The following is a 17,711-nucleotide window of genomic DNA, read 5'->3' on the forward strand; positions in this document are numbered from 1 at the left end:
GTAAAGGTTCCTAAATTGAAATGGAATTTACCGTTATCACAGTACTACACTAACTCACATGTATACTGTACTATAATTGCAGCACAAAGGTGTATAGGTGTTTTCATGTGGTAATGCGGTGTAATTCATGTTGTGTCTGTACTCTAAACTCACGTTGTGGATCCTGAAGAGGCAGAGGGCCACCACATGGGCACACCACTTGGCCCCGGCTCCACAGGTGCAACTGCAGGAAGTGATGCGGCAGCGGTCGAACATGACAGCCACATTGTACGCCCCTTTTGATTGGCCAGCCTGGGGCGACACCACGGTGGCACTGAGGTGGAAACCTTTGAGAGAGAAAGAGAGGGAGCAAAAGAAAGAGAGAGGGGATAATATCTGCTCTGTAACATCCATCTATTTGTCTGTGTCGGACAATGAGACTTGAGCAATGGAATGAGAAATACAGTGTTATGATAAAGTGGGGCAGGAACTCTTAGGGTGATGGCCGACACTGTGCAGTAGCAGTGCTGTAATGCGTCCTGAGCCTGGGCTGCCAGACAGGAAATGAAAGGCAGTTATTTCCATGCACATGGAAAGACTAGGAGATAGGAGGAAAAAGAGGGAGAGGGGGACATTGCCCAAAAGCTTTTACCCAATGGACAGCAGCCAGCATTCTCCTGGTGAGCCCGAGCCGGCACAGAGGAGGAGGGGAGGGTAGAAGAGATGGGGGAGTAGAGGAACGGCTCAGAGTAACTGTTCCAGATTCAACATAACAGGACCCCTTCAGTCAGCCGAGCCAGCCTGCTCCAGTTTCTCTGCTCCTACCTGGCAGTCTCCAACTCCTCCTCCACCTCTAACCTACTTCCTTTCCCCTCCTACTTCCACTGGGAGACATGGTTTCCATTACCTCACAATTAACTCTAATGTGTTTAACCTAATACAGCACTGACATGCCCTGGGCTCGCAGGAAAACAATGAGGCGCACACTGCAGATAAAGAGAAAGCGCTTGCTTTCAAAATGGTTGTAAACATTTGAATCAGACCCCTTGGTTCATTATGCATGTATTTGAAAAAGCTAATATATGCCCCTCCAAGATTTAATACAGTGGGAAAGGTTATATCTCTAGATATCGGCTTTCAGCTACCCAGAATTGCCTTTAACATAACTTACAAGCATTAATCACCAAGCCGACTGTTGAGCAGTGGAAAAAGGGGCATTTCACTGCAATACTTTCTGATCCTAGCTGGCATCTCAGTGATGTTGAGTGTAATGGATGAGTCACACAATCATTATGTAGAATGCTCAGTGGATTTCAGGCAGGCTGCTTGGCCTGTAGTTAATCCTAGGTGCTGTGCCCATTGAAGTGGTCCATGTAATAGCAGGTCTATGCACTATATTTCACCTCTGTGGTTTCATTCATTGACCTAAGAAATGTCCTAAATGGCACAGTACAACAGCAACATTCCTACACGATTACGCTCCATCAAGTTCTCTTTCTAGTAACGAACAGAGGGTTGGCAAACTCAATGGCGAGTGATCAGTGTATGGCCACATACCCTGACCGGTAAAAAACCCTGGTTCCTAGTGGTAGCCTATCACCACCAGAGTAGTGGAGTAGTGGAGGTTGTCAGAGGTTGTTGTGTCACAGGGTCAGGAAAACTCTAAGCCCTAGTGATGAGCGGTGAGAGTGGCATGGCGCGGACTGAGCTCTATCTGTTAGAACTGGTGAGTGAGGCTCCGTTTGGACCATTTAGGGCCATTAAAGCACATGTAATCCCCACACATCCTGCCTGCCTCCCTGGCCGGCTGCTCTAATCCAGTCATCTGGGATGAGCAGAGATATGCAGAGGCTCCACCCGGATTCCGACACAACAGAGGTGAAAACAGCATCCGACCTGGGATAAATGTTCAACTAGATAAATGCACAACTAGTTTTTGAAGCCCAAAGCACAGAGTGAGTGTGGGGCTGTGGAACAAGCCTAGCCAATATGTGACCAGGACAACTTTATGGAGGTTTGTTGGATGTTTGGAGAGTTCAGCCTTCCGTGCTGCTGTTGTCTTAGAGCTGTGGGTGAATTAGGTGAAGGACACTGCTCAGAGCTCACCTATCTGCAGAGGGTCTTTGACAGCCCTCATCCTGTACAGCTGCTCCCCTCGCTGGAACTCATCAGGGCTGCCGTTAGCCAGACACGAGTACAGCCTGCAGAGGGAGAACCGCAGAGAGAGGGGATGAGATCAGAGAAAAATTAAGATACACTAACTTCTCCAAATACTATGTCCCCTCTGAAGAAGTGCTAGCTATTTGTATAATGTGTGAGTGGTCCCCAGTATTTGGCATGAGTGAATGTTCTGAGTGATTTCGTAAATGTAAATGAGTGGGTGTGTGATAAGCTGAAATGGAATGGGATTCCAAAACAGAGAGAGTACGATGTACAATAAGCCTCATGCCATTTCATTTCCTTGTCATCCTTTAAAGGCCCAGTGTAGTCCAAAATGTTATTTTATGTTTTATACATATTTCCACACTATGAGGTTGGAATAATATCTGTGAAAAATAAGATAATGCCCTTTTAGTGTAAGAGCTGTTTGAAAAGACTGGCTGAAATTTCAGCCTGTTTTCGTGGGATAGTTTTGGCCTTCCATGTTGACATCACCATGCGGTAAATTAGTTAATAGACAAATAAGAAAGAGTTCCAAACCTCTGCCAATAACTTATTTTCACTTTTCCCCTCCTCATTTAGACTACTCACAGACAGTCCTAGCAAAATTCTTACTTGAGAATTGCCCTGTGCTAAAAAGCTTTTTCATGTGGACAATTTTAATTGAAAACAATCACAGTAGATACTTAATTGTTACCCAGAAATCATTTGATATTGAGATTTTAAAAAACAGTTGCATTGGACCTTTAACAACAATCCCACAAAGATCAGTGTGTCTCCAGATATCTCTGAACATATGGAAATCCGAGACGATCTCAGATAGACTTCAGAGCGAGTGTACAGTTTGGTTTTAATATCCTTGTGGGTAACAGAAGTCCTCACAAGGATAGTAAAACAAGTAAAAGTTTGACAAGTAGGTACATTTCACCAGTCCCCACAAAGAAAATGCTATTTTAGACTTCAGGGTTACAATTGGGGTTAGGTTTAGGAAATAGGGGTTAAGGAAAATAGGATTTTGAATGGGAATAAATGTTATGGTCCCCACAAGGATAGGAAAACAAACGTGTGCGTGTGTATCCAGCCTCACCGGATGTCCTCCTCATTCTCTGGGAAGCTCCAGTAGGCGATGCGGAGCTGCAGCTGCTCGGGGACAGGAGGGTAGACCTTCTCCACCACCTCAAACGGGATGTGGAATGCAACCTGCTTGGCTGATAGCTCCACCAGAGGGATGACCTGACCATCTAACAGAGAGACAGAGAGAGACAGAGAGAGAGAGACAGAGACAGAGAGACAGAGACAGAGAGAGAGAGACAGAGAGAGAGAGACAGAGAGAGAGAGACAGAGAGAGAGAGAGAGACAGAGAGAGAGAGACAGAGAGACAGAGAGAGAGAGACAGAGAGAGAGAGACAGAGAGAGAGAGACAGAGACCCAAACATTGAGTGAGTGAGAGAAAGTGTGCCAGAGGGAATATGTGTTAAAATGCATGTAAGACAGAATAAAACAGAACAGAAATCTACTGTGTGCCTCCATGTTACAATGGTAATTCCTTTTGAGCTCTGCTCCCAAGGGTTCACCCAAACACACCACACGGATAGAAGGAAGGTGAATAAGAAAAAGGGTCCTGGTGTGTGTGTGTGTGTAACAGTAGGGATCCACTATTAGCGTGAAATTTGGATAGCCACGCTAGCTTCACCCTCATGTGGAGGCATCAACAGTCAATCCAGTAGTGGCTGGAAGCTATAGTGAGCTTCGATTGGTCAAGCTCAGCTGCGATATCGCAATGTATTTTCATAAAGTTCAACTTTCCACAACTTAGGTCCTGCCCTGTTAACGCTCCCTCGCCAAGCTTGCATTGCCCAACCACCCACTTCGCTTCCACCCATCCATCGAAAATGAATGGGGCTCTGTTGTTTCATCGCCCTAACATGCTCTATGGTTCTCGGCCGTAAGTGTGTGTGTTGTGTATAAGACAGAAAGAGAGACACTACAGAGAAACTGGGAAGTGTGTATGCTTTGTAAAGTGTAGAGTTAGCAATCTACCGAACTCGTATGAAGGACAATGAGGGCTGCCATGAAAAATATGGGTCTCTAACTTTACAAACACAGACCTGTTTCCAGGCTCACTTGTCCTGCCATCAACAATATGAGGAAAGAAAGCAGTCTGAATAATGTCAACAACTGTGATGGCTGTGGTTCACATGGTCAGAAGCCATGGTCAACCTATCAAGGATGGGGAGGGTTGTAGTCAACTATTTTGACCGGTTGACAAAAACATTGCCTTGGTGCAAGTCTCCACAGTTGACACAAACCAGGAAAAACCATCAGCCTTAGTTGGGAGAAAAAAAATGTTGGGGTTCCCTGTTACAAGTCATGTCACGTGGTCAGGAAAACCTACTGGACCTACTTAGGACTTTAAAGCTCCCTTGGTCTCCGTCATCAGAGAGCAGGACAGCTGCCAAACCTGCAGCCCCTCCTGTATAGCCTGATGGCGCACACTAAATGATTCCGCTGCTGTCGTTCACTACATACTTTAGGTCTGAGACTGCAATCATTGAAGTTGTTTGTGGAGACGAGGGGCACTGTACATCAGCAATTGGATCGTCTCTAACCAATCAGAGTATCAAAGCCAATGATACATTTTTAAACCACCGCTTTACCCACGTGTCTCAGCATCTACCCATCGGTTTCTGGACCAATCAGGCGGCCCCAAATGTGTTCGCATTCGGTGAACGTTCAGGGAGGTACTCAGATCCAGACACATTGTGGAGAAGAAACTTACATCTGTGGGCGTGGCGTAGCGTTTGGCCCGAAGCAAGGAGTCTGGGTAGCCAGGTAATGTCCTGTCAGCCAAGGAAGAGTCTAGGTTTCCTGGGGGGTCCTGAACCCACACCACCCCTTCTCCAGATACAGCATGCTTCAACAGCTACAACGAGTCGCTAAAAATAAAACGCACTAGAAACATATATAGTACCAGTCAAAAGTTTGGACACGCCTACACATTCAAGGGTTTTTCATTATTTTTACAATGTTCTACATTGTATAATAATAGTGAAGACATCAAAACTATGAAATAACACATATGGAATCATGTAGTAACCAAAAAAAAAGTGTTAAACAAATTTGAGATTCTTCAAAGTAGCCACCCATTGCACACTCTTGGCATTCTCTCAACCAACTTCATGAGGTAGTCACCTGGAATGCATTTCAATTAACAGGTGTGCCTTGTTAAAAGTGAATGTGGAATTTCTTTCCTTCTTAATGCGTTGAGCCAATCAGTTGTACTGTGACAAGGGTGATATACAGAAGATGGTATTTTACCAAAAAGGTTCATATTATGGCAAGAACAGCTCAAAAGAGCAAAGACGTTCCTTCATTACTTTAAGACATGAAAGTCGGTCAATCCGGAAAATTTCTAGAATTTTGAAAGTTTCAAGTGCAGTCGAAAAACCATCAAGCGCTACGAGGACCGCCACAGGAAAGGAAGACCAGGAGTTACCTCTGCTGCAGAGGATAAATTCATTAGAATTACCAGCCTCAGATTGCAGCCCAAATAAATGCTTCACAGAGTTCAAGTAATAGACATCTCAACATCAACTGTTCAGAAGAGACTACGTGAATCAGGCCTACATGGACGAATTGCTGCAAAGAAACCACTACTAAAAGGACATCAATAAGAAGAAGACTTGATTGGGCAAAGAAACATGAGCAATGGACATTAGACTGGTGGAAATCTGTCATTTGGTCTGATGAGTCCAAATTTGAGATTTTTGGTTCTAAGCGCTGTGTCTTTGTGAGACGCAGAGTAGGTAAACGGATGATCTCCACATGAGTGATTCCTATCGTTAAGCATGGTGGATGTGGTGTGGGGATGCTTTGCTGGTGACACCGTCAGTGATTTATTTAGAATTCAAGGCACACTTAACCAGCATGGCTACCACAGCATTCTGCAGCGATACGCCATCCCATCTGGTTTGCGCTTAGTGGGAATAGAATTTGTTTTTCAACAGGACAATGACCAAAACACACCTCCAGGCTGTGTAAGGGTTATTTGAGCAAGAATGAGAGTGATGGAGTGCTGCATCAGATGACCTGGCCTCCGCAATCACCTGACCTCAACCCAATTGAGATGGTTTGGAATGAGTTGGACCACAGAGTGAAGGAAAAGCAGCCAACTAGTGCTCAGCATATGTGGGAACTCCTTCAAGACTGTTGGAAAAGCATCCCAGGTGAAACTGGTTGAGAGAATGCCAAGACTGTGCAAAGCTGTCATCAAGGCAAAGGGTGGCTACTTTGAAGAATGTAAAACATAAATATAAACATGATTCCATATGTGTTATTTCATAGTATTGTGTAGAAAATAGTAAAAATAAAGAAAAACCCATGAATGAGCATGTGTCCAAACTTTTGACTGGTACTGTAGGCCTACCCAGAAACAGCGCCATTTCCAGTTGGCTAGGACTGCAGAGCTGACAATAAAAAATAAAATAAAACAAGCACAGCCAATTTCCATAAAATGTGCAAATACTGTGTAAATCTTCATCAGTAATAACTGAATTGCCATTGCAGCCTTGCAATCTAATTCATCAGGGAGACGTATGCTAATGAAACCTCATGAGGCAACGGCACTGCAATCCATCCAACAATCTTAATCCTACCTCTTGTATTTCAGGCGCCGACATCAGACATGCAAACACAATGGCCTGACAGGTAGTTTAGTCACAGAATAATTAGCCATGCGCATGTCCCACCCACCTGAGGATGTCTTTTTTAGCCATCTAGTTCATGTGTTTGAGGGGTGCAAAAATCCACTTGTCACTTAAATCTCACTGGATTGATTGCTTTCATATTCTTGCTTGTGCCTCTCATTTTTACCTGTTAGCATTACGACCATGGAAATGTTTGTAATGACCTGTCAAAAACACCCGGAACTTGGCTGAAATGGGCTATAATGGAATACATTGTCTTTCCACTGAATGTATAAGAACACTAAAGCTTCATCTGAAAAGTGTCTCAACACTTACAGTTGAAGTCAAAAGTTTACATACACCTTAGCCAAATACATTTAAACTCAGTTTTTCACAATTCCTGACATTTAATCCAAGTAAAAACTCCCTGTCTTAGGTCAGTTAGGATCACCACTTTATAACAGTAGAGAGAATGATTAATTTCAGCTTTTATTTCTTTCATCACATTCCCAGTGGGTCAGAAGTTTACATACACTCAATTAGTATTTGGTAGCATTGACTTTAAATTGTTTAATTTGGGTCAAACGTTTCAGATAACCTTCCACAAGCTTCCCACAATAAGTTTGGGTGAATTTTGGCCCATTCCGCCTGACAGAGCTGGTGTAAACCTGAGTCAGGTTTGTAGGCCTCCTTGCTCACACACACTTTTTCAGTTCTACCCACACATTTTCTATGGGATTGAGGTCAGGGCTTTGTGATGGCCACGCCAATACATTGGCTTTGTTGTCCTTAAGACATTTTGCTGCAACTTTGGAAGTATGCTTGGGGTCATTGTCCATTTGGATGAACAATCTGGCCTTAAATGGCCATGTAATCTCCACCCGGCACAGCCAGAAGAGGACTGGCCACCCCTCAGAGCCTGGATCCTCTCTAGGTTTCTTCCTAGCTTCCTGCCTTCCTAGGGAGTTTTTCCTAGCCACCCTGCTTCTAACATCTGCATTACTTGCTGTTTGGGGTTTTAGGCTGACTTTCTGTATAGCACTGTGTGACATCTGCAGATGTAAAAATGGCTTTATAAATACATTTGATTGATAGGTGAAAGAGCCAACCATGTTAACTTTTAATCCGAGGGTATCCTGCTTTTGGCACACTTGTTGAATTATGCAAGAGAACATGACAACCGTAATTAATGAGGCAGTCTAGACAGCGCATGTGAGTGCAGGTAGGTTAGACAGAGCAAGTGTTTGGTGGTTGCAGCCCTATTCCACCCATTTATGTTCTTTTTTTAATTTTTTATATATATATATATATATGCAAATACACCCATTGTATTTATGCAAACCAACCCACAAAGGTTTTATTTTAACACAAAACGTCACAAAAATACCCGATACTAGGGTTGGGCAGCATCCAGATTTTCATGTCTCTGATGTAACCAACATCTAGCAAGTTAGCAAACCAAATGTATAGCTTGGAGCCCTGAGCTAGATAATTTATGACATCTTAGGTTTCTTATAGTTAGTTATACATTACTTCGTTATACGCAGTGGCGTAGCACGCACCCCCACATGCGGTATTGAATATCATATTGTCGGTATTTCGAAATACCCCGGTATACGGTATACACAATGCCTGAACTCCATTGATTACTTGTCCTTGCCAGTAAAATGTTTTATATGCTGTAATTCAGTTAATTCCTGTCGAACTAGAAAAATAAAACGTTTGGAGAATCTTCATCCATTGTCCAACTGTTGCATTTATTTGAATTTTTAAAACCTTAACAATTCCGATGACCGTTGCAAGAATAGTAATAGTGTAGACTTAGTCCAAGAACAAAAATATATTGTTACATCTGACAAATACATTTCAGATTTTTTTTGTTGAAAGAAAGGAATTTGTCAGGCTAGGTATGCACTCTACACAATATAACAAAACAAGTTTTGGCAGGATATGACTCCTCTTTGTCAGGATGATGCAGAACATTTTTTATTGTCCCTCAAACAATTGAAGAAAACATTAGTGATGACCCTCTCTTCAGATTAGAAAATAAATTGAGGCCCAGCACAGGCCGAGCACACCACCACTAGACACCCAAGACAAATCCCTGACCCTCAGCTGACACTCCGTCCTCATTTCCTCTCCTAACATAGCAGTGTATGGGGGCAACACCTTGGTTTTATTTTCGCCACATACCACAAACTCCTGAGGTACCTTATTGCCATTATAAACTGGTTACCAACATAAATAGAACAGTAAACAAGTAGTTGACTCATACTGTGGTATGTTGTCTGATATACAGTGCCTTCAGAAAGTATTCCTTCGACTTGACTTATACCACATTTTGTTATGTTACAGCCAAATTCAAAATGGATTAACAATATTTTCTCTCACCCATCCACGCACACAATACCCCATAACAACAAAAAATATTTCAAATGAAATGCAGATAAAAATGTAATTCACACAAGAATTCACACCCTTGAGTCAATACATGTTAGAATAACCTTTGGCAGCGATTACAGCTGTGAGTATTTCTAGGTAAGTCTCTAAAAGCTTTGCACACCTGGATTTTACAATATTTGGCCATTATTTTTTTCAAGAATTCTTCAAGCTCTGTCAAATTAGTTGTTGATCATTGCTAGACAAACATTTATGTCTTGCCATAGATTTTCAAGCCGATTTAAGTCGAGTGAAAACTGAAACTTGGCCACTCAAACATTCAGTCTTTTTGGTAAGCAACTCCGGTGTAGCTTTGGCCTTGTGTTTTTGGTTATTGTCCTGCTAAAAGTTGAATTCACCTTTCAGTGTCTGGTGGTAAGCAGATTGAACCGGGGTTTCATCTAGAATTTTGCCTGTGTTTAGCACAACTTTATTTTTTAATCATAAAAACTCACCAGTCATTAAAGATAACAAACATACATATAACATGATGTAACCACCACCATGCTTGAAAATATGGAGCGTGGTACTCAGTAATCTGTTGTATTGGATTTGGCCCAAACCAAACACTTTGCATTCAGGACAAAAAGACATTTGCTTTGCAAAAAAAAAATCTGCATTATTTAGTGCCTTGTTGCAAACAGGATGCATGTTTTCAAATATTTTTGTTCTGTCAGGTTTCCTTCTTTTCACTCTGTCAATTAGGTTAGTATTGTGGAGTAACTACAATGTTGTCGATCCATCCTCAGTTCTCTCCCATCACAGCCATTCAACTCTGTTTTAAAGTCACTATTGGCCCCACGGTGAAGTACCTGAGTGTTTTTCTTCCTCTCCGGCAACGGAGTTAGGAAGGATGCCTGTATATTTGTAGTGACAGGGTGTATTGATACAGCACCCAAAGTTTAATTAATAACTTTACCATTCTCAAAGGGATATTCAATGTCTGCTTTTTTATTTTATCCATTTCCAATACGTGCCCTTCTGAGGCGTTGGAAAATCTCCCTGCTGGGTCTTTTGGGTTAAATCTGTGTTTGAAATTCACTGCTCGACTAAGAGACCTTACAGATAATTCTATGTGCGGGGTACAGAGATAAGGTAGTCATTCAAAAATCATGGTACACTATTATTGCACACAGAATGAGTCCATGCAACTTCTTATGTGACTTGTTAAGCACATTTTTTACTCCTGAATGTATTTTAGCTTGCCATAACAAAGGGTTTGAATACTTTTTGCTGTGTTCTAGTGTACTATGGAATATATTGCTGTCTTATTCTTGACACTTCTCCCAGGCATATTTAAGGTTAGAACTACCTTTCTAAGTGTCCTGATACTTCTAGCTTGGAGTTGTATTTTTATAACATAGCCTCAGTATTTCACTTTTTAATGTGTATAGTATTGCTTACTAGGTGTGTCCAATCTATTTTGTAACCACTCCCTCTTCTAATTAGGGCGAATTGGAAAAGCTGTTCAAAAGAGGACATTGTATTATTTTTTTGTACTCCCTGACGAAGGCCATGCAGCCGAAACGCGTCAGATTTATTAAAAACGTTGTTTCTATTGAACATGCCATACTAATAAAGGCATTTTAATTAATTATATGAAGAGTGCCTTGGTCCTCCTTTCTTGTTGAATACTTATTGACTCAAGACATTTCAGCTTTTCATTTTTTATTCATTAAAAAATGTAAATAAAAACTCACTTTGACATTGTGGTATTGTGTAGAGGCCAGTGACAAAAAAAAACTAAATGTAATCAATTTTAAATGCAGGCTGTAACAACAAAATGTGGAAAAATTCAAGGGGTGTGAATACTTTCTGAAAGCACTGAACACATGGCTGGAATGCAGTTTCAGCTAATCAGCATCCAGGACCCAAACTGCCAGGTTTTTATTACTTTTTAGGGCATTTCAGTGATATTCGACTCCAAATATTGATTTGTAAAAACAAAAACAATTCGTTACTGTACCTATAGCGCTAGTCGGGCAGTACCTGCAACAAAAATAGTGAGCCAACATGTTTTCAGCACTTTTATTTCCCTGACTGATAAAAACTTTTTTTCTCATGCGCTCTTGTCTCTGCAGCAGACATAGTGAGCAATATGTTTGGAACATCAAATCGCAATAATAGTAACGAACCGCAATACATATCGTATCGGCACCTAAGTATCATGATAATATCGTATCTTGAGGTCCCTGGCAATTCCCAGCCGTAGTATTTCAATTACTTTCAAAGACATTTGGAAGTAAGTATTTAAATATTTTTTATTTGAAAAGAAAAGTTGTTGAATATTGGAATAAATTTGGAAATACACTTGGAAAATATTTGAAAATACATAGACAAACAGACTACCATAAAGTTATTTTAAAATAGTATTTGAAATAAGAATTTGAAAATACTTTCAAATAGTAGGCTATTTAATAGAAATTATTTTGAAAACACTTTCAAATACTTTCGGGTTTGGGACACATTATTTGAAAATATTCAAATACACAGAAAATAAGTAGTGTATTTCAATAACAAATACATATGTACTTGAACCCAGGTCTGGTAGGTATTGTATTGCCACCACAGCTATTCCACCCACACTGCCATCTTCTCACCTCATGAAATCACCCACCACAAGAGCAGTGTTAGCAACTGTTTTAGTTTGAGTTATAGGAACCTGTAACAGAAAAACTAAACAGAAATCATATTGCTGAACAATAAATATGTATCCAGGCTAGTTGGATTGAGCTACTGGTGTTATTGTGTTACAAATAGTGGGAAAATAAAAGGTATGGTTTTTTTGGCTTAAGCCCAAGGCAGTTGTGTGAATTCTATGGCATTAGATGCTAGGCTTGAGCTTTTCATGCTCGACAAATAGGGAAAACCCCATGGAGGGAGCAGACCCAAGTGATTTACATCTCTATTAACACTTGCTCCCCAGTCCCCACCTGTCCCTTGGAGGCTACAAATAGGAAGGATAGAGGGAGAGAGGGATAGAGAGAAAGAGTAGGAGGATGGCAGTAACAGCAGCGAATGGGCAGTAAGAGGGTCCCGGCCACTGCCAGTTACACAGTGACTAACCAATCGGGAGAGAGCGGGACAGGGGGGCACACTCAAACAGCTGTTCCATCATAGAGCGGTGTAAAAGTGAAGGACTGCTACACACACACAAGTCTGTGGTTATGGAAGAAAGATCAGAGACAACAGATGCATAGGGCCTAACCAAAACCCTAACCTTTAACATGCCCTACATTTTGAGCAATGGAGATGGAGAGATATGGGCTAGCCTTCAAGGGGGGAAATTACAGTAAAATCTATTTTACTGATTTTACTTTTGGGGGGATTTGACTGACTTTAGATGGGAAGGTTTTGAGGTTTGGCAGCTCTTTTGTGCAAGATCAGCAGCAATATGTAGATTCATAAAATGTGGGTTTGTATTGCTAAACCACAATCCCCAGCTCTGAAGTAAATGACCTGCACAAGACAAAGCCCTCTATACAGTCCACAGCTGACTCCACTCAGCCCTTCCCCCACCACTCCATAAACCCAAACAAACATGCCTGACCGCACACACACCCTCCCCCCAAACTCCAAGAGATGAGACTTCTAATAAATAGGTTCTCCCACACCGGTTCCTCACTTGCTTGTACAACCCACACGGGTTGGCGTTCTGTTTGTCCCTTCCCAGCTGCCCTCCAATAGGCCGACTCAGAGCTTTCAGCTGAGTGAGCTACTCCACCCACTTTTGAGGCCAGTATTGATTTGTTTGCAATACCGTGTTGGTAATAAGCAATAATTTGTTCGGTTAAATGGGAAAACAACTGCGTAAGCTTTTGAAATAAGAGCAGGATCTAAAATATTAGCTAGGTAGTCCAACATTTCCCTGTCATGCAGCCATCCCAGAGGCAGGAGATAAATTATTGTGGGCCTGCTGCTGCTGCCAGCCAGCCACAGTCCAATCAGTTGCACCTGATTCATCCTTGTCAGAATACAGAATAATAGTCAAGCAATTTGTAAACCTCTATGACAGTTTGGAGACTGGAGGTAGGCAGTCTCCCTAATACATTGACTTTTGCTTGCAGTATGACAAAGTCACTCACAAATAGCTTTGTTACAGATGCTTTTAGCAACTTCTAGGGAAGCTAGCACCAATGCAACCAGCCTAAAAACAATGATCAGAAATTGCAGTCATTCTCAATATTTAGGAATCCATGTGACTATTAGGAAGCAACTTGTTGTACTCCTATTGAAATCAAACTTCAGATCATGGAAATAAGACAACGAACTAAACAAGATAGCCAGCTACATAACCCTGTTGCCCACCAAACTAGCAAATCATTGTGATATATGAAATATGAATGATAGTGTTACCACTAAGTTAAAAAAAATGTATGTATGTGACGTGCAGTCATATCAAAATCCTAATTAGTCAAATCGTCTTATTTGACGGATCAAAGTGTTATTTCAAGCGTCAAATAGTATTATTTGACACATGAAAATAACGAGACGTCTACTGACTCAAATGGTGTTCGATACTCCAATGCCACTATCCTCAATGAAAACAAAGTTACACCTAGCCTTTATAACATTATCTGCTTTGGTAGAGAAAGCATAAAATCAATAATAGGCTATGGGGATAATGTAGACCTGAGGTTGATGGGAGGGGGGTGTAGAAACAAGTGACATGATGCAAGTATTATGGAAACTATTCTGCAAAAAATAATAATAAGGGGTTATCACATCAATGACATCACAGCCAATAAATTAAATGAGGAATCAATGACATTGTCAGCCAGCACCTACTCTCCTATTTGCATAGTGTCCCATAGAGATGCGTTCAGAGCCCTTTGAGGACTCTTCAGAGAATGGGAAGCTGAGCAATATGGACTGTTGTGCAGTGTCAACAAATTGGCTTAATTCTTGAGAGAACAAGCTTGCTAGGCCTATATGCTGGGGGAAATGTAACATATACTTAGTTGATAGACTAAATTATCAAATGCGCAAATGACGTGGACAGGACAATCAACCTGAAATTAGGACGTAATTATTTCAAACTAGGCTACACTGGTCAAAGCTGTTTACAGGCCTACAGCGTTACTCAAATTTACAATTAGTGACGATAATGTGCAGGCCTAGCAATTTTCTGAAAGTAGGCTAATGTATGAGTGTATTGTAAAATGTTTACAGGAAAACACTGACTTCAATGACGAACAACAAATTCAGGTTCAAGACAAGCCTTCAGATGCTTTGGATCCATCATCATAGACACTTTAGGTAATGAGATAAGGGAGAACCCATGCTGGCTACTACACAATGATATTTGGCAACAAGCATCAAGTTGTTTTAAGTGGTAAAAGGTCAATATGGGAATGAGGACAAAAAGTGTAATGAGGATGTGAGTACAAATAATACAATGGAAGGTGAAGTGCGTGTTTACCTTTAATCTTCACTGTAGGAGAATTTGGTCCAGCAGACTGTTTTCTCCATCCCCTCCAGTTCTGACACAGACTCTCAGCCTCTGATATGAAGGAGCAGAGCGAGTCCTCCTCGAACCGGTCAGAATCTTCGAAGGAGAACCTCTCTCCGTCTTCCCACTCGGCGAACATTAGTTCCATTACATCCACTGTAGGATATATAACTCTGGATTCAAGTGGACTGTACAATAGCCAAGGCCTTCCGTCAAAGGCAGGGGGGGAAAAACGGGTGAGAGCTGCCCACCACTGAAAGAGAGCAGAAGCAATGAACACTTCCACAAGTCTCCAGCAAAAATTGGGGGAGGGGTGAGCAAAACAACCAAAACACTGCTGAGAGCTCACTGTAGTCTTGCAGGCGTACTACACAGTAAAACAATAATATCCATTATCAATTGTAGGGGGAAAAATACTTCCATCACAAATTGTACCAAATTAGTACTCAGTATTTGGAAAATAGAGGCAAATCTTGGGAACACAATGACTTAACTTTATTACCAAGGGCCATGCCATTTAGGGCAATAACTTCTGAGACACCTTATATCCATGTCGTTTGAGAAAGTTGATCCCAGTTCGGTAACAATTTAGTTTCTGTCCCCTATCACTCCCCAGTTTCGAGTTGGACTGTTTCTGCTTGACTGTCTAAATTGAGCAGTGCTTCGAGGGAGACGACCCCCACTCACAAGTCACACACACAGGCATTTGTATAGGGTTCTAGCCATCTAACTACTTTTAATGAAACAATTACCTAAGATTAACCCAACTCATAAACATAAATATTTACGTCAGTTACTGTACTTAAAATGAAATATACACAAACTTAACTTGTTTTCCACCATTTCCTACCTCTCCATCTTGACGAATCAGCTGTGCTGCATTCACTACCCGTCTCGAGACAGCAGTACAAAATGTTCCAAACACTTGCAAGGCCTTTTTTATTTAAAATAAAACAACGTTGGTAAGTATAATCTCGCTAACGTATGTCATTCTTTCTTTGACAGAGATTCACTACTCAAGCTTGAAGATCTGCTAGCTAGCTAGCTTAGCTGGCTAGCTTAGCTGGCTAAGCTAACACTGCCTGGTCAATCAGACTCAGTAGCTTGCTAAAATAACTAGCTAGCTTAAAAAATAAAAAGACTCAATTGTCATCATTCGCAAACGTCGTAAGATGTATAATTTAAGGGAAACCTTGAAAGAATAATCGTTTTACGAACACATTATCTCTCTGACAGGTTACCGTTGGTCATAATCCGAGTCTCAAAGCCCCACTACTAGTACAGTACACACCACCCGCTTCAACAAGGGCTTTGGTGTTTGTTTACATTGACACCTTTGAAAAACTACACAACCGTCAAACTTGACCGACTACTTACTGTTTTAGATCAACTGTCTCCGGTAATGATGCACGGTCAGTTTTATATTTGTTCGATTGCAAACCTACGCTATTAGCTAATACCTTGACTCGAATCTCTTTTCCCTTTGCTTTGTATTTTGAAAAAAGCTTCCTCGCTCGAGCCCGCCACTGCACTGGTTCCCAATGACTCCTAGTCCGGAAACTGTAGAAAAGCCCCTTTCATTTTCCCCGACCGACACCGGTAGTCATACCGTCCCCAGGTTGTGTCTTTGAGGCTTCTAACAACACCGGGGTCCCTCAAAATTGTCTCAACAATCTCCCATCTCTTTCACTCTCTCCGGTCGGGAAGATGGCTCTTCTTTTTCTTCTTCTTCTACTACAATGGTATATTGGTGTTCGAACAATTTTACTCTCCATGCCGCCATCTACTGTGCGGGATAGAAACAGGACTCCCCAAAAACGGAACAGATGTGGGGGATATATCCATACAAACTACCTAAAATAAATAAAACAAACTACACTACATGACCAAAAGTATGTGGACACCTGCTCGCTGAACATCTCATTGCAAAATCATGGGCATTAATATGGAGTTGGTCCCCCCCATTACTGCTATAACAGCCTCCACCCTTCTGGGAAGGCTTTCCACTAGATGTCAGAACATTGCTGTGGGGACTTGCTTCCATTCAGCCACAAGGGCATTAATGATGTTGGGCACTGATGTTGGCCGATTAGGCCTGGCTCGCAGTCGGTGTTCCAATTCGTCCCAAAGGTGTTCGATGGGGTTGAGGTCAGGGTTCTGTGCAGGCCAGTCAAGTTCTTCCACACCGATCTCGACAAACCATTTCTGTATGGACCTTGCTTTGTGCACAGGGGCATTGTCATGCTGAAACAGGAAAGGGCCTCCCCCTTGACCCAAACTGCTACAGACCTATATCTATCCTACCATGCCTTTCTAAGGTCTTCGAAAGCCAAGTCAACAAACAGATTACCGACCATTTCGAATCTCACCATACCTTCTCTGCTATGCAATCTGGTTTCAGAGCTGGTCATGGGTGCACCTCAGCCACGCTCAAGGTCCTAAACGATATCTTAACCGCCATCGATAAGAAACATTACTGTGCAGCCGTATTCATTGATCTGGCCAAGGCTTTCGACTCTGTCAACCACCACATCCTTATCGGCAGACTCGACAGCCTTGGTTTCTCAAATGATTGCCTCGCCTGGTTCACCAACTACTTCTCTGATAGAGTTCAGTGTGTCAAATCGGAGGGTCTGCTGTCCGGACCTCTGGCAGTCTCTATGGGGGTGCCATAGGGTTCAATTCTTGGACCGACTCTCTTCTCTGTATACATCAATGAGGTCGCTCTTGCTGCTGGTGAGTCTCTGATCCACCTCTACGCAGACGACACCATTCTGTATACTTCCGGCCCTTCTTTGGACACTGTGTTAACAACCCTCCAGGCAAGCTTCAATGCCATACAACTCTCCTTCCGTGGCCTCCAATTGCTCTTAAATACAAGTAAAACTAAATGCATGCTCTTCAACCGATCGCTACCTGCACCTACCCGCCTGTCCAACATCACTACTCTGGACGGCTCTGACTTAGAATACGTGGACAACTACAAATACTTAGGT

At 42.0% G+C, this 17,711-nt stretch overlaps 1 protein-coding gene across 1 annotated transcript in view; it reads right to left on the reverse strand.

Annotated features, from left to right (window-relative positions):
• LOC115135141 (zinc finger SWIM domain-containing protein 8-like) overlaps positions 1–16,439 on the reverse strand; it is a 35,039-nt gene extending 18,600 nt beyond the window's left edge. The window contains 4 exon segments of the mRNA XM_029669490.2: positions 154–326; positions 2,086–2,180; positions 3,227–3,380; positions 14,686–16,439. Coding sequence (XP_029525350.2) covers positions 154–326; positions 2,086–2,180; positions 3,227–3,380; positions 14,686–14,863 — 600 coding nt within the window. The 5' untranslated portion in view covers positions 14,864–16,439.
• Between the last annotated feature and the right edge of the window lie 1,272 nt (positions 16,440–17,711).

The sequence above is a fragment of the Oncorhynchus nerka genome, linkage group LG10, assembly GCF_034236695.1.
Source record: "Oncorhynchus nerka isolate Pitt River linkage group LG10, Oner_Uvic_2.0, whole genome shotgun sequence".
In the NCBI taxonomy this organism is placed as follows: domain Eukaryota; kingdom Metazoa; phylum Chordata; class Actinopteri; order Salmoniformes; family Salmonidae; genus Oncorhynchus; species Oncorhynchus nerka.